The sequence below is a fragment of the Tauraco erythrolophus genome, chromosome 11 (assembly GCF_009769465.1).
Source record: "Tauraco erythrolophus isolate bTauEry1 chromosome 11, bTauEry1.pri, whole genome shotgun sequence".
Taxonomy (NCBI): domain Eukaryota; kingdom Metazoa; phylum Chordata; class Aves; order Musophagiformes; family Musophagidae; genus Tauraco; species Tauraco erythrolophus.
The window spans coordinates 23,411,998-23,434,103 of record NC_141475.1 but is presented as its reverse complement, the minus strand read 5'-3'; the positions used below and the strand labels follow the sequence as shown (position 1 = coordinate 23,434,103).

Genomic DNA, 22,106 nt, shown 5'->3' with positions numbered 1-22,106 from the left:
GGATTTTATCTATCCATTTGGGAATCCTTAATATAACATGCAGAGCAAGTCGACTGTAGTTTCAAAACAAGTTCCACACTAAAATTGAAAACATGTCAAAATGAAAATGATTTTTTTATTACAAGTATTTGATCCTACTAATCTTCAAGTGCTGGCTGTGCTGTTCTTGTTTTGTGACTGCGCCATTGCTGAGATGTTTTGAGTTTTCCTGCCTAAAATTATGCTCTTCTAAAAATGCAGTATGTAAATATGAGAAAATAAGTGAGGCAAGGCACTTTTCTTCTGACAGCCTTTTACATAAATGCTGCCCCCTCCGTTCTCCCATCGCTGGTTCTCAGAGCTGTGCACTTTGATCCTGTCAAAAGGTGTGGTAATGAGAGTAGATATAATTATGTTTCTAAAAGCTGGTGACCACAGTCCCAATTAAATGGTCTTTTAAGGATGCTTTGAAAGCTTTGAATAGTGGAGGAACATTTGACTTGAAGTATCTTTATTCTTTTTAAGATCCAAGTTAATGGAAAGACTGTGATTCTGCACACCAGGTTACTAGTATCAGTATTTATTATTTTTTAATGTATTTCTATTTATATTTCAGTAATGCTCAGAGCTTCAAATCTGGAGAAAGAATCTCTCTGTGTCAAAAAGGCATCTAGGAGAACTTGCCTGTGTATACATTGTATGCGTGTACTGACATATCTATATAGCCATATATAACTAAAAGAAAATCATCCACCTTTTACCTTCCAGAAAGAAACTTGGTTGTGTCAATGTTTTAAAATATTTAAATATGACCGTACAGGCAGATAGATGTAAAGTATCAGAAGTGCTATTTCTACCCTTGTGATCGCAAGAGACAAACCTGGATATGATAGCAAAACCAAGGAAACTCTGTGACTTGGGTACCAGCATCAGCAGTAGATGATTGGCAAGTCCTGGCCAATGCTGAGGACAAGGCTCTACAATTAACGAAGGGGGGTGCACCTCTGTCTAATTTATCCCACTGCGAATGACTCGGCATACAGGACGTCTGCCTTGGCTGCTCACAGTAGAGTCATATTTTCTTTGCGCTGCTCAAAATGCAGCAAGAAATGCAGTGATTTGGAGTTAATACGAGGAGATGGAGAAGTTGATCAATAAGGTGCTTTGCCTATAAACTCCCTGCCCCTCTGTCTACTGAGTGTTTCTGAGGAGAGGGTTGGAGTCAGCTGAACACCACAAAACATTCTGCTCCGCTTTACCGCTTCTCTGAAGAAATTCAGCTCTGTGAGGAGCTGGAGAATTAAATTTTGCTGATAATGACTCATTCAGAAAATTGAGAAAGTAACACTTGCACATTATTTATGACTATGGATTTCTAGATGGTAAAATACTGCACAAGTTGCAGTGGTACAGTGATTTATACAGAGCTCAAAGCACGTGGCTTAAAACCAGATGACATGAAGTGCATTGGGGAGAGGGGTGGGACACCTCATTTGATTCTGAACTCTATATGAAAATATTACGCACAATTAACTAGATTTTCTCTGCAATGTTCAATTACATGGTTACATGAAGACCATTTTGCTCTGCTATTTGGTCTATGAAACTGGGTCTCAGGAGAGCTGGACTGTATGCTCAACTGTGCCATAAACAAAGCTATATAGCTGCTGCAACACCAGCCCCTGCAGTTAATAGAATTAGTTGGGGAGAAGGCTTTTCCAGCAGAAGGCAGACTGACAGTGTTTGTCTGTAGCAAAGGTAATTACTTGTGCAAGAATCCCAAAGCTGTCTGCCCTGCTGAGGCTGCTGTTCTGGGCTAGTTTCTTACCAGGGAGAGATATTTGGGTGCAAGATTCTAGAGGTAGTGTTAGTTTATCAAGTTGTTGTTTTGGGCTGAATCTTTTCCGTTCCAGGTCAGAGAACAGAAGGGGAACAATGAAATAAAAAGTAAAATAAGATGAATTTTCTTTAAAGTATAGTTTTAATTATATTTTGCTATTTAAGTCAAGAGGCTGATAACATATTTTTGTAGATGACCCACCCTACCTATCTGAAACAAAATAACACCAAAAAAGCCCCACAAAAGCAGCTAAAAAGAGAAAAAAATCTTAGTAGTTTTACCTAGATTGATGGTGGTTTTCTCAACTGTGTCTCTGTATTTCCTTATACAACGGATGCACTTACTGCATCCTGACTTGTGCTGCTGTTGCAGCAATGCTATAGAGATCTTTGAAAGAAAGTGAAGATTAATATTGATACATTGATGGCAATTGTAAATCTTCCTTTTGGAACTGAAAATTTTGATCTTAAAATTACAAATCTTCAGTTCTATTGCATGAGCTAAATATGATCATTTTATTAAAGCTTGTGGCCTAAAATGAGCTCATATCTTCCATAAAATTAGGAAACAATTTGATTATGCGAGCTGTAGAAAACAAATGCATCACTTTATTTGTATGTATGCAGACTAAAAAGCAATGCATTTATAAAAAAGAAAATTTAATTTCATCACAGGGCTTTGGTAATATGTTCAAGAGATTGCAATTCTATTTGTTGATTAGATTTATCCACAGAATACCTGAGGGGAATTTAGAAATTTGGGATGCCGGTTACTTCTAAACTTTTACTCCTGAATTGACCTCCTGGCCCAGATGCAAATAGGAGCAGTTCTGTTAATGGTAGTGGATCTATCTTTATATTATTAGGAGATTTAGCCTCTTGACTTACTTGGAGGCTTAAAGTTAAGCGTGTGCATAAGTCTTCATTAGGATCTGGATTGCAGTCATCACCTGTAGAGAGTGAGAATTGATTCATGATCTGAAAGCTCAGGTGGTGGCACAGCTGTGTAATGTTGCATTCAATTCATTATAGCAATATGTAACCCTGGAATAGGAGTATCTGTAAAACAATATGAATTATTAATGCAAGTAAAATGTTAAAAGCTGCATGGACTTGTGATATCAGCAAGTGAGGTGGCACTGGAGTGGTAAATGCTGATGATAACGGCCATATAACAGCTTACAAACTTCATTTTTCATGTGTTACCTGCCCATCCCTCACCTCTGGAGTTTTGTATTCCAACTGCAGTGTTCCTGGTTAAATGCATGGGCTTTGTTTCTCTACGTCAGCATTGGCCAGCAGAGTCCCGGTCTGTTGGAAGCATCCTTTTCTTCACATATATAATTCTAATGGATGGGACAGCCACTGCTTTATTATAAGCATCTAGTTTTTTCCTTACTTCTACTGGAAAGAAAAGAAATGAATGCCTTTCTCTCCTCTCTTCCCTCTCCAATGTGATTCCCCCACCCGCATTGGCTCGAACAGAAGTCAGAGTGGTTCAGAAGCTACGTTGTCTAGAATACGTACCAGGCTGTTGGCTCTTCCACTGAATTGCTTCCTCCTTGTACTAAGTATACTCCATGCATGAGCTATGTTTTCATTGCAGCCCTACAAGGATTGGCAGGCAGCTCACCTAGGAGTTGAGCTTTGTATTTTATGGAAAGTTAGGAAAAAAAGTTCCTGTGCTGTCTCTGAACCTGTCCTGGCCAATCTCATTCATGTGAGTGGTACCACTGTGTCGGTGCTGCTGTGTTGGGGCAGAGCGGATCAGAGCTTTACCCATCCAAAATGCTCTCTGCTGGGATGCTCTAAGGGTGCCCAAGGCAGGCAGATGTCCAGAGGGATAAGGTGTGCACACTGCGTGCATCCTCAGGGCTGAACTTGTCTGCTGCGTGGATGGGCCCCAGGACACCATGGCTCACACAGTCAGCTGTACCCTGCCTGCTTTTCTAGCAATTGTGCATGTCTCCATGTAAGGCATATCGTGCAACCAAAAGGAAAGGCAATTGGATTTATAGAGTGGCCTGTTGCAAAGGAAATAGAATTTAAAGAGAGCCTGATATGAAGCTTCATTTGGACTGTTCTCCACAGGGCATGCAAACATAACGTGCCTTCACGTCTGAGAATACACGGAATACACGGAATTTCTGCACCTAAAAAAGGGGAAGCAGAGGAGTGAAACTCTTATCTACATTCCCAGATTCTGATCTCATTTAAATTCTCACAAATCTAGTATTCAGTAATGAAGTTCCTACAGATTTAAGGGAAATCAAGATCCAGCCACTGTGATTAATCTTGTGAATAAAAAGCTTTGGAATTGGGCATTCTTTGTGTGACACTTCAGCAATATGTTGTTATAAAAGCCACAGCAGGAGTTAGTCTTGAAGTGTCAGAATAGCTTTTTTAGTGACAAAGCATTTATACATGTACATTTTCAAAGAAAGTTGGCAACCCTTTTGTGGGTTCAATTTGCACCTGTCATTCACTTGCAGATGCAAATTTGAGTTACTTGCAGCTCTAATTACAGCGCTTGATTGTCATCACAAATCAGGTAGTGAGATGTGAGGCTTGTGCCATCATTTGTTGTTAAAACATGAGTGCAAATGTTATCATCAAAAAGCAAAGTCGACTGGGGCTTTGCCCTGCTGATACACTCCACGAATAAGTACAATATGGAAATAAAAGGAATTTAAGGGAGGAAAAAATAACAAGGAAAGGAGTGAGCATGTGGTGAAAGCAAGAGAGTAATAAGGGAAAATATAAAGTAGATTATTTTGTCTGTTGCAACAAAGTATGATAAGATATTTTTTCAGTTCGGTGTATCTTAAGACCGAGCTGGCTTTTTTTACCTTCCGAATCTCTTTTCTGGACAGAATTCTAATTCTTTTATTTTTGCTGACAGCTTTCTAATTTTCAAACGGAAGATGATGATTTTATAAAATGATTCATCAGATACTATTATGCTGTATCTTTCTGATTTATCATTACATTTATAAGAAACATTATTATATAGCTATGTTGCCATTTCAACATGTAAGAACTTGATTTTTGAATTATCTTCACTGAAAATGTTGAGGTCTGAAGATTGTTAATTATAACTCATCATTAATTTCTTTTAAATTAAAAAAAAGCAAATAGGTACAACATGTTATTGTGCCTCAGCTAACATCTGCTAGACTGTGATAATTCAACACCGTTGTGTTTTTTTTTAGTTGAAGAGTCTGTTGCATAAAAATGATAATTGAAATAACAAAGAATTGGTTGTTTTATATTTGGATTTGAGGGTAGAGGCTAAAAAGGTGAGGTAATTTCACTTCTCAGATCTTCAATGCTCAATTAAAAAATGACCTAATGAAGAAGAAATAGCGATGGACGGAGGCACGTATACAAGTTTAAAGACAAATATATATTTGCATTTAATGTGTGCCCTACCAGATATCACGGTGTTGCAACCCACTTGGTGTATTTTTCTAATACCTGTATTTTAGCAGTTGGTCTTAATCTCATCTCTTTCCCTTCATATTGAACAGACACCTTAAGTCAGAGAATGATTAGTACTATAGAGATTTCTAAATTGCTAGATCCATGGAGTCTACTTAACCTAATGTAAAAGGTCCTTTTTTTCTTTCCCACTCTTCTCATTACCGAAGGAGAACATTTTGGCCCGAACAATGGCTGTATACATAAGCACAGGTTTATTAAATTTAGAGGATTTGTACTGTGGTTTTACTAAATGGTGTCAACTTGCGGTATGAGGGTTTTTTTTTTATGATGAACAGCTTTCCCAGGCCGAAAAGCTAATGACATCCACAGCTTCCATCCCTCCCACACACGTGGTCCAAAAGGCCATAGATAATTTCTGCCGAATCAAGACCATAGAGAATTTATAATCAGCTTTAATGTATTTGAGAGCTAAAGTACCTTAGTCCTTCATCAAAGAGAATGATAAAAACCAGAATTAATATAGCTGGACCTTAATTATTTCTGAGCGCATAATTACTCTTTAGCTAACTGGACAGGAGGTATATTATTTCTCTTATTTTGAGCAAAGGAAAGCCATCTGCAAGGATACAGTAGTCAACTATCGACATTTTAAAATGCATCGCGTTACTTCCTCACCATTTATTGCAATACAAATAGAATAAATATTTGAATAATACTTAAATAATGTAAGAACCAGTTTTGAAGTAAATGAGTAAGAGTTCCTTAGGAATTCCTCTTATGCATAGCTTTCCTTTAGCTTTGGTAGCAAGACTATTCATGGCCTTTAGGAGACATAAAATGCAGTAATCACTTCTTTAGCTTTTTAAACTGACTTAGGGGTCTACTTTCTCTTTAGCATTAATGAACATTGTGGGTATGCAGCGACATTGAGACTAGACCTTGGAGAGCCTCTTGATAAGTAAATCACCTTTGCATCAGCATTTTAGAGGTTTTAGTGTACTTTTTCCCCCGTTATTTATGGTACCTGATTACTTTGTTGATATTTAATATTTATTACATAAACTTCAGCTAAATTTTAGGTCAGCACAATAAATCAGCATATCTATTTGAAGGCTTATGTCTTAAACAGAGTAAAGCAATCTTTTTGTAATGGATGTTCGTTTTTGTAAGTGAAATGCTCAAAGAGGAGGAATAAGTGGGTCTTCACGAAAGGTGAAGAGAAGCTACAGTGGAACAACAGTGGAAAGTAATTGGAGACAAAAGATTTTTGGCAATTGCAATTCTGTAAATGTATACTCTTTTTTCTTTCATTTGTTCCTAGTTCATCATGTCTTAGTATCAGTATTTTAAAAATTAGTGTCTTTTACATGAGAAGAATATTGAAATGATGGAAGAACTCTAAACAATCATATATTGAATAAACAGTCAGGGCTAAAGAAATGAATTTAGTTGAGGGATACCTTTAATTTAAAAAATCATAAACATTCTATGGAATATTTATTCAAGTATGTAGAAGATAACTGAAAATTATACACCTACTAAGCAATTTCAGTCCTGATTTATTTTTACTTAGAAAGGCTATTGCTGTTATATTTTTGCAGAATCTTTCTATAAGATTTTATTTTGTTTATCTGATAGTAATTTCAGCATGTTTTCCTGTGTAAGGACTCAAGACATCAGTCTTTATGATCATACAGACACAGTGATGCTGTTAGTCAATGTAGTCTGTTTGCAGAATCAAAAGCAAAAGCCATTTCTTACTGATTTTAGAATGCTGAAACAGGTGGAAGCCTAATCTAGAACTTCTCTTAATACTAATTTCATGATTTTAGAAAGTTTCTTCAGCAGCCAGACATGAAATGGAAAACACTGGATATAAACAGTTGAGCTCAGAGCTCTGCTTCCTCTTTGAGGACTCAAGATTGAACCACTTGATGTTGCTGTATGCCATCTTAGACAGCTGTGTGAACAGTGAGTCTTGCCCTGATGTTTCTTTTAGGGATGGCAGAGCGATTTACAAATACAGATCAAGTTTCATCGCATCCTTGTAAGTAGTTTCATGCCTGGTGCATGAGGACCACACTCTGCTTTGGTTTCTAGGCCTCAGATAGTGTCCTAAGTCCAGGATGCAGAAAGTCTGACAGAAACATTTTGGTCTGTGGTTCTTTAAGCTAGCTGTTACCGAGATGTAATGAATGTGATCCCTTTTATTGGCAGACTGGAGAAATCATATCTCATCTCTTTCTTAACAGAATAACGTTAGTGGTGCCTGGTGGGTCTGCCACATGTCTCCATCAGGGATGAGTTGTCCTGCTTAGGGAATGCAGCAAACAGAGCCCCTGCGTTGTGAAACACACATGCAGCTGTATTAGAAGGCGTGTGTAATCGATGACAGCTTAAAAATAGGTCAGCCCCTCTGCAAAAGGAATTGTCTATAATGTGTATTGCAACATGATTACAAGGAAGATGGTCTGATATTTTCTTATGGCTTTCAGAGAAACTCACAACTGTATAAATACTAAAATTACCTACATTATTTTTAATAGCTAGCCTCAATTATGCTTGGCTGTATCGTGAAATGGGAGACGGTACGAGATCAGTCATTAGCGCTGCGATGTTTGACGCGCTGTGTGCCTGCCGCCGGGGCCTGGAGCAGCGATCTGTACAGCACACCTCGCAAAGACCGACTGTTAAAAACACGTAACATTCGTTGTCTTGGTTTCATCCAGAAAAGAAACTGCCCCTCTCTGTGCAAGTTATTTGGAGAAATGTGCTGTTTGCCTTTCCAGATGCTACTTTGTTCCATTCTGGTGACTTTTAAAAATTTAAAAGATAAAAAGAAGCCATTAAAAATGTGTACGGCTGTATGTCTTTGGCTGTCTCTGACTCTCCATTGTGAAGTGCATAACTCCGTTAAGTGCATAGTTCTTAGAGTTTTAAGACCATGCTTCCTGTTCACTGTGCTGAAAACCCACCATGAAATTATTGTTATTGCTTGCATACATCCTTTGCTACTCTAGCTTTATTTTTTCAGAAGTAAGGTGGCTTTGGTATGAGGATGATGGGCAGCAAGACATTTGAATCCGTGTGTTTGGATAGGGTCACCTTATCTAGGTACCATATATCGTAAAGATTATTTTCGGGGCTTGTGTTAGGAAAAGCTATTGCATTCACCAAGGCTCTGTACTAAACAGAATGATTGTTGTGGGTGTGACTATAACAATGCTTGTGTTTAATTAATGATGTATAATTCTAGTGTTCTGTATTTAGAATGGGTTTAAAACTATACTCCTGACTGATGCAGTAATTAAGACATCCAGCTTTGGTTTTCAATAACATGGTCCAGTTCCTACATTCACAGTTAAAATATCATGGTGCTTCATGGGTTGTTTCTGTTTCTCAAATCCACGCACCTGGTACAAACATTTTATGATTTTTTTTCTTAAATGCATCACTCGAATACGTGGTATTTTGCCTATAAATGACAGGTTTAATGCTGACTGACTAATATGCTGTAAAATAACAGACCTAGAGAGAGCCTTTCAAATACAAATGTTTTAATATTCCATAGTGCTTAGAGTTAATGCATGTCTCTTGCCTGCATCTACTGCAAATATCAACACATACTGTTCATCTCTTTTTTGTTGTTGTTTTTGTCTATTGCTATTTTATGCATGAGAAAGTTCTTGTTTTCTACTCTGTGCTTGGCTGGCTTTTTCTTTTTCTGTTACTTAGTCCTGTGTTTGTACTGATTGCTTTTTTGCATGCAAATTACAGAATGTCATGGAAATGAGAGAGCTCTGAAAAAAAAGGAAAGATAATGCTGAGTTCCAACTGTCTTTTGTTTGTGCGTAAGTGTGTAAAATATATGATGTGGAAATATTTTCAGAATAGCCTTTGACTTTCCTTCTGGTGTATATTTTTATTACTCAGTAAAGGAGCAGGTGTTTTTCCCATTGGGAAATATGATGAATCTATTACTACTCATTAATAATACAGGTGCTGGGCATGAAAGAATGTTGTATTGCCAGCCATTTATAGAAACAAGGAATTATGATATTGTGTGTCTTGCCCAAGCTAAAACTTCAGTTCCATATTCAATGCAACTTTTGTATACTGTGCACGAAACCCTGGCCCCATTGAAATCAATGGCAAAAAATCATTGTCTTCAGTTGGTCCGGGATTTCACTTTTGTTTCTAGTTTACGTATGGATTTTCATGTTTCTTTACAAATATCTCAGCAGGTAGTCAAAGGTTTCAAGGGAATCTACAGTTCTGTTTAAAAGAATGAAGTGTGTCAGGAAGAAAAAAAAAAAAAAGAAAGAACAAAGCCAAACCCATGCTTATCTTTGTGAAGCATGAGCTTAAATGGTTGAACTTAGAAATGTGAATTAGCGTTTCACAGAAAAGATTGTTTTAACCAACTGTCAAGATGTTTATTAGCCACCTTCTTGCATCAAATGCAAGAGGTAATTTGGCAGTTCTTGTCTTTGCTATTCCTAGTAACAACGACAACAAAAACCAATTAAATTAAGTGGATAAATATAGTTTCTGGTGGGTATGCTTTTAGTAAACAAGCTTTGATTCTTCATTTAAAAACAATAAAGCACTGGACGCTCTTGGATTCTTGTGCTAGATGTTTCTAATAGCCATACCCCCTAGGGAAGGTTTTGCTGTAATGTTTGAAAAACTTAATGAAAAATTGGTTGTTATAAAGTAAGATTTCCCTCCCTGCAAATGTTTTTCTTGAAGCATCCATGGGAATTTAATATTCACTGTTTTTTTTTCTCAGTCTTGTATATTCTTGAATTGTCTTTTTTCCTCCATTTTCTCCGTTCTCAATCCTAGGTCCCCTTACAAAGAAACAGACAGATGATTTAGGTGATAATGACGGTGCTGAAGATGAAGGTATTTTTTTGCCGCCAAACTGATTTGCATGACAAGGATCCCTGAAAATCTTTTTTCTCCCCTCTTTTTTTGACTTCTTGTCTTCTTTTGAAGAGTTTTTTTTTATTCCCATTTTTGATGTGTTTTGTCTTCTTGCTTGTTGTTATACATATATATTTTTAATTTTTTAAAAGAAAGAATGTTGTTAAGTTCTACGTTTTGATACAAAACAGTAACAATATTTAAAGAGGAGGGTTTTTTGTTTTCTTGAAATGGACTTTTGATATGTTGCATCCCACCTTTTGACTGAATTTTGTCCATACTATTTAAACTAACACTCTTTTAAAGTTTCTCTGTACACCTTTTTGCATGTTTTCTAACCCTGTGTATTTCACCAAGTACGAAGATGTTTCTTTTTTTTCACTGACTGATCACAGTTTGATAAACATATAAAATGTTGTGTTTATAAAAGGAAAAATACAGAAAATTCTTAGAAAGTGTCTCTTAAGCAACTAAATTTCCCCAAATACAAAACTTTCTGCATTTACATTGCTGTGAAGAAATATAAATAAATGCAAGAGTTCCTCAGCTCCCTGTAGAAGAGAGGCAGCCCTAGAATGGTGGGCAATACTTACAATTGGTGAGGCTCTGCGCAGCACCAGTGAATTCTGTGGAGCTGAACTGATGTCATCTAAAGGAATCTGATCCCTTCTGTTTTCAACAAGCATATAAAGATGCCTATCTGCTTGCGCTGACCCGTAGAAAACCCCATTGCCAAGTAAAATCAAAAGTTCGAAACGTCAAGCATATTATTCTGTTTATGAATTATGTCTGTTAATCATATAAGCTATGCAGATTTGATACTTTTTCAGGGCTATGAAAATGGTAACAAGGGGCTCTTTCTCATGAGCAGTCTCATCCTTTCAAGTGGATGTGCTTCAAAATTCTGAGTCTTAAACACATACTTCATATATTTTATGGTCAGTGAGTAAAACAAATTACCATATAAGACTCGTAGAGTTGCCACTTGCTTCTCTGTTAGTATCTGGCACTTTTTTTGCCAGATACTAAGATGAAGCTTTTAATTTGTAAACAGCAAGGCTCTTAATTAAGAGATTTTTCATCACACAGAACATTAACTGTCTTACTCAAACAGAAACGTGCAGTCTTACCACAAAAGATGAAGGAAGGCAAATACGAGCCTTTAACTTTTAACCAATAACTGAACAGACACTTTACAAATAAACCCGCAAATCTATACATGTCTGATTTACGATCCTCTACTGAATGTGTAAGTTAAGCTTATGAATTAAAGCCCACCTGTTGGCCTAAGATTGAAAGAACCTAATTGAAAAGCTCCTTTGAAAGCTCTCATATTATTCAAAGCTAAGTATGATAATTCCGATTCGCTTAGCTCTATGAGGCCAAGTAATTTTTACATTAGTTCATGACGAAATAGTACAAAGGACGTTCTTGTGTATTCTCCAAGACCTGTGATATTGAATTAGCCATTGTAAAAGTTATTCTGTCTCGTTTTAACAATATGTTTTAAGAAACCGTTTGAAACCTGGGCTATTCATCCAGGGGATCTTAATGGTTTCCTAAATTGCTGCATAATTGCCAAGACAGATGCTAACGGCTTAACATTTGTTGAGTCTGTCTCTGCTTAGACGCGCTTAAAAGAGACTTCTCAGTTTGCTAAAATTCAGCGGAGAGTGGTTGCTATCAGAACGCAGTTTAGTACATAGAGTCAGATGAGAGTAGGGATCTCACTCTGTGGAGAACAAGTGTCCGTGTCAGAGAAAACCCATATCCCACACTGGCAGTTGTAGGAGAGAGAGAAAGGACTGTAAGAACACAGCAGTCAAACTAAAAGGGAAGAAACACATTTACAACATTAATAAATCTCTGTAATTTATAGGACTGGGATTAATTTTCTCTGGCAAACAAGTGACAGTTTTGTTCTCCTTTCTGAGCCGATAGAAGAATGCAGGCAGTAATTAGACTATCGCTGCTTCCGAGAGTCACAGAGAGACAGGGCAAGCTTAAATTTTTATGATCGGTAGGCACTGAAGGCTGCTGGGATGTCTGCTGGGTTGGTAGCAACTCTGTCTGCTGAGGCCCTGTGTTTCACTGTCCCTCAGTGGAAGAGCGGTATCAGATGAGCTGCCCTGTATTTTGTGAACCTGCTCTTCTGCCTTGGAGCTCTAGCACTTGTTGCAAATGAGAACTGAAGAGTTTACAAACTTCAAGTAGTATGTATTTGGATATGAATAGCAGGAAAGAAAGTGGCAAAGCAAAAAGCCACCTTAGCTGTATAGATTTCTGCTAATCTGTCCATCAAACCCTTCACCTTTTGCAGTATAACAGTTTTTTCTCAACATAAAAATCTACAAAAGAATAATTGCGAACAAAATAAAACAAATACCACAGGGAATGAATGGTGAAGTTGGAATGTTAGGGAGACTGGGCTATACATAGTGAAAAACAACTGTGTCGTATAACCATAGAATCCAGGTAATATAAGCAATGTCTAGTGATTTCTAAAATGCCTGGGATGGTCTCTGTATTAAGAAATTCAGAGCTCCATTTCTTGTATTATACCTTTACTGAAGAAAGATTTTTTCATAGTAGCTTCTTGGATCAAATGCCTGGGAAGTATTCTGTATTGTGGCACTCAAACATCAGAATTTGATTCGAAAATTTTGTTTTAAAACAGTGTTCAATAATCCTACTCCCATCTGCTGCTACGTGTCACTACCACAGTATTGCAGTCCAAACTTTGCCAGCACAAGCACTGGAATCAGTAATCAAACTTGGATCTCTGGTATGTGCTGCAACCAGTAGACAAGGCTTAATTAGATCATTTTTCATTTCTGTTTTCAAAAGACCCAAAGGCAGTAGTGCACATTACCAGCTAATGATCTGCAAATTTGCAGTTTAAAAAATGAAGGTGTTTTCAAATTCTGTGAGTGTGAAATGTGTGAAAAGTCAGAAATTATATAAATATATATATACACATCAATATATCTATCTTTTTTTACCTAGTCTGGATGCATTCTTCTTTCTGTGTAACCCTTTCATGTCTACACTTGAAATTGCTTACCTGTTTTTCAATAAGTATTGAACTACTTGAGCAAGCACCCGTGAGCATTGAGGCTTTCCCTTTTTATAGTAGTGGGGGATTTGCCCATTTGATGACATACAGGTAAGCAATATCTAATGTAGATGCAACATTAAACATGAAATTGCTCAGCAGGTGAATAAACTGTGCCTTCTTCAGTCTAGAAACAAGGCTTAATTTTAAATAAGTAAAATATTTTAATCCTTACCTTAGTCTCAATTTTGGTAAGGTAATAATTTAACTTGATTTAATTTGGCTATTGCAAAAAACAGTGACTCTTTATGCACCTGTAGTTCCTATAAGCTAAAATCCTTAACATGGCTTAAAATAACAGCAACACAAATCATTAATCAGCCTTATGTACTCAGGGATCAGAACTGGACTTCTGGGTACTCAGTGCTGTATGAAATATCCACGAAGGATTGCTCACAAAGGAATTCTTCTCATCCACCATTCTGTCATACACACCTTACCTAGAGCATCAATCTGTCAATCTTAGATCCTTATTTAGTCCCTGATGCTATTTGAGCATCTCTCAATTTCTAATGTGTTCGGTCTCACAGCATCCCTCTGTGACAGAGGGATGCTATTATTCCATTTTTAGAAATGAGGACTACAGATGCTAAGTTTGAGGAACGCAGACACCACATCCATAGTAAAGCAGGGAACCAAGAGTAAATGCCTCAGAAATGGGCTCTGCACTGTAGTTGCTAGATGTTTCTACTCTTCCCTTCTCCAATCCAATTCCTCCTGTTAAAAAGGAGACAGATTAGGAACAGATGTTGCTGTTTGTTCACAGGCTGTAACTGTGATGATTCTGATCGTTTAGCCTGATGCTCTGTCTTATATGGGCTATTGGACTTCATTGACTGAAGGAAGTTCTTGGTCCAGAGCATGTTTTAAATCTAAACAAACAAAAATCCGCTCAAATTTTAAATTGCTAATGATGCAGAATGCATCTGCAAATCCCTTCCTATGCTTAACAGACTGTAGCATCACTGATGCAAAAGACTACGTTTCAGAATTGAGGATCTTCTCCAAAATACCGTATCGCTCCATTAGTATTAAAATAGACTTGGTTGCCAAGTTGAGCATTTCATCTGCTTTCAACTGTCGTGTTAAGAAATAGGGAGAGAAATAATTTTTTCTGTCTGGCACTGGTTGCACATTTCGGACTTCAGAGATCAGGACACAGCAGAACACATTTGTCTACCTCTCAAAGCATCCACGTGCTCCAGCCTTAATTATAGCCTCTAATGAGTTCCTGCCAGGCTGGAGTAGCACAGATCTTACCGCTTTGGGGGAACCTGTTGACTGATACACATGGACATAGTCATGATTCCTGTTCAACCTGTCACCTATTCATGTCAGTTCTGTGATTCCAAATCCCGAGTTCAGAGTCCAGTGTCACATGCATATTAAGTTTTGCTGATTATATTTTCCCTTTACACTGAGAACCTCAGTTCAGATTACACAGAATTTTTTGTGGTGATGTTATTAATACTTGAAAACATGCATAATAATTCTGACAGACCTTTAATTTAAGCACTTCAGGGTTCCATTATATTTTTAGCACTGTCAAGCTTTGCTTGTACAGTGAAGAGTCTGTCAGCTTTTGCATTTCTAACCATCATCTTTTAATAATTAAAAATTATTATCTACCTGGCTATTGAGGTCCTACTCTAATGACAATCTGCTCTAGATGCTTACCTGTAAAAGCATAGGCCTTTTTTTTACGTTAGAATATACATTCATATAGTCCTCCATCAGGATTGCAAATAACTTTCAGGTAAAGGCAGTTAAGTGTTCAAGAGTGCACAAAATGATCCATTGGTTTGACAGATACAAAAACAAGCAAAAGAGATAATTCTATTTGTATGAAACTTGATAGGTGCAGGCTATATTTTAAAATAAGAAAAGTGTTTAGAACCTTGCTGCCACTCCTAACAGAAGTTCAGTAGTTACTTTAATATTCAGGACATCTAGTTTTATATCACATATTAAAAACACAGCATTAATAGATGTTTACACATTAGCACTACTAAGTGCACCAACTTCTTAAAATAGTAGTGCACCTGTGAGGCGCCTGATAGATTTGAACTTAAAAGTCAAATACTGTTTAAAAGCTTTTACATGATTAGGAGTTGCACTGATTGATACCATGCTCTACTTAAATATTTTAGGACAAAAGCTTATGGAAGAGCTACACATGTATCCATATAACATTCTATGAAAGGAATATATAGGTTTTGCAGTAACCAAGCTAAAAGTTTTGCACTGTTCTTGTGCTGCTTCACATTTAAAAAAACACAATTTACTTAATAGTCTACATCGAAATGTCACATTTTTTTTTAACATTTAGAAGAACACTGCTTGTGACATCTGTGTTAAACTAAATATATTTTTGTGCTAAGTTGACTCCAGGTAGGCTTTCTTCCTTTCCCATTTTGGTTGTTCCCTGCAAATTATACTTAAGTCACGTGGCCAATTCACATTGGCTTCAAATGACAGAAGCTATAATTATGTTTTCTTGTGTGTGACAATTGTGACTGGTATTCATAGTCAGACCCGGTTCGCTGTTGTGCGATGTAACAAACATAGAATAAAAGACAGCCCTATTCCTAAATTGCCTGTAATGTAATTAAGACCAGACATAAAAAAATACATACAACAAACATCAGAAAGGTACGGAAGAGAGGAGATGATGGAAACCATAATAAGAGAGTTCATGTATATGTCATATAAATAAGATGATTCTCTGCTACATAATAAGACCTACTTAGATGTTTTATGAACTAGCAATTTAGGGCCAAACAAATCACAGCACTCAAAACTTATCATCTTCTGTGTGAATAAAAACAGAACAGTTGAATTTGGGAAGGATTTTGAATAGCACTAACCCTGGCTATGTCTTGGAAAATATCGATGTGTCTGCTTTTTAATTAAAGCAATGCTTAATAAAATGCAGCAAAAAGTACAGTGTGCAACTAAGTTAAATCAGTGTATAAATCTACACTTGACAGAAATGCCATATTTGCACCCTAGTTCTTCGGGTTCAGAATGAACCACTTCCACAAATAACTATTAATCTGCATCCGTGAATAACTATCAATCTGCGTGAGAAAGTGTAGCTACAGTTTGCTGAGTCCACTCCAGCACGTGTGCACAAAGGACTGGTTCCAGCCTGTAGGAAAAAATGAAAGATGTATCAAATCATTTATGGTCAGATTTTGAAAAGCATCTGAAAATTTTGCTTATTTTCTGTGTTGAGTTGAGCACGTAACTTCAATAGCATTTTTGAAAAGTGCATCTTTCTGCCACTTTTGTGGCATTTTTGTACCAATATAGAATTTCTCCTCCCAGAGTATTATCTTAATGCCTCCTCCATTTTAATTTTAAAGGATGACACTTTTCATGGGGGAACATTTAGTCCCTTTCAGGTAGGAATCAATTCTTGATTATGATCTGATTTTTTACCCTCTTCCTTTGATCTTATTATTTAATAGCATCCACTGGTTAATAACTGTCCCAGCTGAATATTTGCACCTTTCAAACGTTCCTAGCTATCGACTGCAATTGGTACGAAATTACTGACTGTAAGACCAAAACACAGCGTGCACTCTTCTTCACATGAAGAGCTCCAAAGCTTCTATGTAATGCACAGTCCAAAGTCCCACGGCCTCAGCTGAACGCTCCATAACCTCACAGATGTCTCCAGTACTAGATTACTGCCCGAGACACGCAGAAGCACCATTTTTCTTTTGTAGAAGGGAATTCTCTGAAGACTGATGACTTTGGCGAAACAGCGTGAGGAAAATTCATACTGCATGTCATCTGCTCTGACATGGCACATAAGCAGAGCTGAAAATTAGTCTTTCTTATCTGTCTGTAATCTTTAAAAGAATATTAGAAGTAGGAAATAACAAAAGCGTGGTACAGACAGAATTTACTCAGAGAATCACTTCTTTATATGTCAGATTTTGCTCATGAGTGTGTGCCTTCCTTTCTCAGATAAAGGACACACATTCTTTTCTAAATATTCCAATATTATTTTCCAGATAAACAGGCCAGTACTACCAACATTTCATTACTGTTCACAGTTGGTGCTCTGTAATTCTATGTAATTTTAATTAAAGAAGAATTCTAAGACAGTCTCCCCCTGTGCTACCACCAAGCATACAATTAACTGTGTACAATTTCTGCTGGGAACAGTCGCACAGTGATTTTAGATTAATAATTTATTATTGCTTCCATATTTGTATCAAAAAAAAAAGCCTAGACTATGAACAAACCATCTACTGAAAACAGTATGTGAATTTGAAAAGACTTTTTCCTCAATGTAGATTTTAAACCTCAGGAGCTCATAATTCTATCCTATGGACAATGAAAATAAATAATCTCCTTAGCTTTACACTCTGAAAATTGCATGTTGGAAAGCCCTTACTGTATACTTGAGCAAGGAAAGCAATACAAGCAATTTCATGCACAACCTTTCATCATCCTTTTGGTCTTGACTAAATGATTGTTCTACTACTTCCAATATTGAAGATCCAATTTCTGATCTTGACTGTTCTGGCATTTTCTTCAGATTAGAATCAATATCAAAATAATAATAGCACTGGCTTTCCATAAACAGACACATCTGTGCTGATCTTTTTCAGCAAATTCAAAAAGCAGCGCTTTTAGTGAAACTGCCCTCACGTCGTAGTAGTCTTTACAGTGCTTCAGAAACGATTCAAACAATTCTACAGAGATCTTACTTGAGAGCTTCTTAGCCAAGATTCCTCCAGATCAAAGGAGTAAACAATACATCTGAGATTTCTTCAAACGCTGAAGTGAGTAATCAGGGAAGTCACTCAAATGCTGTTGTAATGACAAAAAATGTCTTCAACTCAAAATACGCAGTACAGTTCCACACTGGGAAGTTTTCATATGCTCTCTTGCTATTGTCTGTCTTGAGTTTTAGGGACCATTATGGAATACTATGACTTAGGCAGTGGAAAAGACTCAGGTAACTAATAAATGAGTACAAAATATAATTTAATCCACATGTAAAAATCTAAATTTACACCTTAGCTGATTTCTTTCCTGTCCAACAGAAAAAAAATCTTTAAAAAATGTCTATTATCCCACCACTAACTGTTGCTTTGAATTGGTACGTAAGAACAACTTTCTTCACAAGAAGCAGTTGTGTTCAGATATTCAAAATTTTATTCTGAGTAGATGCATCAAATTGCAAATAGGACTGTTTGGGAGGGGAGGCCTACCCAAATCAATGTCTTCATTAAAAAGAAGCTCAAAACAGTACGTCGATATGTCATTTTATTATCTGACAGAATGGCAGTGCTTCTAAAATTTAAAGTTGTTACCTGCGTTTGGTGTCACTTTTGAGAACCTTACAATTTGTTTGAGTGCAGAGTGGGGATTTATAAGCGTTGTTCCAGGCAGCTATTTTTTCAAATAAACAATCCTCTTCACAATTTTGTAAAATAAGAAGTACCTACACACCTTAAAATTCAGGCTACCCAGGTTACAGATAATATCCACTGAGGTCTAATTGTTAAACAGCTTCTAAGTACTCTTTGAGAACTTAGACTTCAGACCTATTAAGAGACAGCCCATTATACACCCTTTTCGTAAATTATTGATCTTACCATACTGGAAACAATCGACAATTTATGTATGAGCTGAAATCTTGTTTAATATGACAAATTGCCTTTAGCAAAGTGAACAGAAAGATGGACTGAGCTTTCAGAAGTGTCCAGACTTTGCCTAAACGAGCTCACACTGATACTAGTAGACGTTTTACGTCAAATGCAGCAGGAACAGAATCAGACCACTGTCCCATTGCATTTGAGCAAATGTGTTACCATTTTCGATTCCTTTTTGCTTTTCTGATGACAATGAGTATTTAAAAAATATGAACTTTAATTACAAGCAAGCCACAAAGAAACAGTTATGCCCATTTCCTTATGTAAAAGATGTTGCTTGAGAAACACTTCAAGAAAAATAACCTCACTAAAAAAAAAAAAAAAAAAAATTGCATGTATCTATTTTGGTATTTCTTGAGATAAAATGTGTCTTAATGTTTTTTCCAGACATTCGGGACAGTGGGGGACCTAAGCCTGTGATGATGTATATTCACGGAGGGTCCTACATGGAAGGCACTGGAAATTTATATGATGGCAGTGTTCTAGCAAGTTATGGGAATGTGATAGTCATCACAGTCAACTATCGCCTTGGGGTACTTGGTAAGAAGCTTTCAGCTTTCCGTTAATCCCTGCTATCTGCAATGCAATTCATGTTATACGTGATAATGTATTAAAAAAAATCCAACAAACAACAACCAACAAAACAACCAAAAAACAAACAAGCAGAAGAAGAACAACTTTTTTTTTATTTTCTTTGTCAAAAAAAAGGTTTGTATTCTGGGAATGAGATATAAAGACATTGCAGGTATTATCTGGAAGAACCTGCTGTCATGCTTTTAGTGGTATGAAACAGATATTCCCATTGCTGAGCTGTTCAGACAGAAGAGGAGGTGTTTGTTTTCTTTTTTTCTGTGAATAACAGTGATGCTTTACATAATAGGTAAATTTGATTTTTAAAAGAATGATAAGTCTTAGACAATAGCGTTTTCTGTTGGAAGAAAGAGACTAAGTTTTGATTACTGTGATTTTTTCATACCTTGAAAAAACTAAGGAGGTTATGAAAACATTACTAAATAAGAGCTGTACGTTTTACCTATTTGTTTTGAACTTCATTGTGGTTTTGAAAAGTGTTATGGGTATGATTCAAATACCTCCAGTATTTCTTTTCTCGGCCAAATTATGAAGTGAATAGAGTCACTTTTGATTGTTTCAAATACAGTGAATGGGATATGCTTATGCTATTGGTAGACTTGTGCGATATCCCTCTGGTAGCTTGTATTTCTAAAAAATTATACTTGCTATTTGTTCAGTGTAATCACATTCCTGATATAAGTTTGCCAGCTCTTGAGAAAGTATGACTGTTGTTTTATTCTTCTGCATATTCGATTCAAATGTTGCATGCTAAGACTCCTGAAAGCAGGAGTTCAATTCTGGGATGTTACAGAGGTCAGTACAGTAACTTTAGAATACTTACATAGCTGTAAAGGTATTCCCTGTAACATCTGAAGTGGTGTGGTAAGCCAGGTGTCATTCACAGCAGTGAGCTGGTTCTGAAGACCAGTCAACTTTATTTTCAATTCCTGGACATTAGCAATGTCTGCTACTCTGGTTTTCTTTTGCGCGATCATTTTATTTCATCATTGCTCTGTTTCTTTGTGTTTTGAATTCATGTAGCACGATCCTCACATTCACTGGTTCTGATTTGCTCATCTGGGTAATTTTCTTCCAACAGTTTCATTTTTTGTTAAAAATTTGACATCTGAATACGTTTTAATTTTGAAAGAAGGGAATGGATTTTGACTTTGGGTTTTGAAACTTAGTCTACTACAGTTGTATTTTACAAGGGACTGAATCATTTCCAGAAAGATGATAACTATTTTTTTGTGGTATTGATCTCCTTAGTATCTGGTTGGGAGTTTCATTTGTCGTGTACTTCTTTAAGCAAGGAAATTCTGGTATTTAGTATGTTTTTCTCCCTTCTCCTGTCTTCCAATTTATATAGTGACTTCAAGTCCTTGGGCACACATTAGTGCAGCGGTTAATAATCTGTAATCTTTGCCTCTAATCAACGTTTTATTTTTACACCAGTCTTTGATGTTTCAAACATTTATCTATATTATATGCCAGTAGGGTATTCTGTTCAGTAATACAGTATCCTTTATCCGAAAGCACTGTATATTTTTGTAAATTATTTAGTCTAATTCCTAAATCACTCGTAGTTGCAGTGTTTGAAAGGGCTAGTTGCTTGAAAGATGAAAATTAATTCACCTTCATTGATGGTAATGGCTTTTCCAGTTGTAATTTAACACTGATCCCTGAGGTAACCCACTGCTAACATCTTACTGAGCTTAGGAGGATTTCATTTGTATTCGTGCTTTTCTGGTTCTTTGGACTTTGTGGTCTTTACAGAGCCTCAAGGGGCAGAGAGCTAATTTTCTTTTAAGTAGGACCTATTACAGTAAAACCTCTAAAACTCACAGTAGAATCCAATGATTGGTATGAATACTTGAAATTACTTTCAAACTAACTAAAATAACCCTGTATCAGGCTTCCGGGGTTTTCTTAGTAAAATAAATGCACCTGTTACTATATGTAGCAGTTGTTCATATGTTTTGTACCTGGTGCAATACTTGTCTCTCATGTATTAGATAAATAATGATGGTACATCACTAAACAGGTACTGTAGAAACACACTAGTCATCAAAATAAAATTTGCAATTTGCATTTTTTTTTTTTTACCTTTATGTTTCCTGGTCTTCAGATAGCCTCAGAGTGGAATTTTTGCATAATCATAGTAGATATCAACTTCGAATTTTGCAGTTTTGTGGTTCTTTTTCATCACCATTCAGCAGAACATTACCCTTTGCAGTCACTTTAAATAAGATATTATTTTACAAATACATAGTTGGCAAATTCTCAGCTTCCTTATCTGATCACATCCCGTAAGGTGAGAGGTTCAGCTTCACAATCCGTTGCCTGTGGGACATCTCGGTCTCACTTCACCGTTGTGTAAAATGCCTGGCTGTACAGGGAGAAGTAACAGGGACCTTTTTCAACATGAGGGGATGTATGGACAAAATAAGGCCTATGTTCTCACTTTCATATGACCTTTGTTGGTCTGGGTTTCTTGAATCAGTCTTTGTGGTCTTTATATCTTAATATAGAGTGAGTCCTAGGTGCTC

The 22,106-nt window shown here is 36.6% G+C and overlaps 1 protein-coding gene across 8 annotated transcripts in view; it reads left to right on the top strand.

Moving 5' to 3' along the window:
- Nucleotides 1-22,106, top strand: part of NLGN1 (neuroligin 1) — a 308,845-nt gene that overhangs the window by 89,302 nt on the left and 197,437 nt on the right. For 4 of the 8 annotated variants that reach the window (XM_086617990.1, XM_086617989.1, XM_086617988.1 and 1 more), the window contains 2 exons: nucleotides 10,111-10,170; nucleotides 19,372-19,524. In XM_086617990.1, the coding sequence (XP_086474116.1) occupies nucleotides 10,111-10,170; nucleotides 19,372-19,524 (213 nt within the window). The remainder of the gene's footprint in view (nucleotides 1-10,110; nucleotides 10,171-19,371; nucleotides 19,525-22,106) is intronic. The other 4 variants (XM_086617996.1, XM_086617993.1, XM_086617992.1 and 1 more) reach the window with 1 other exon arrangement.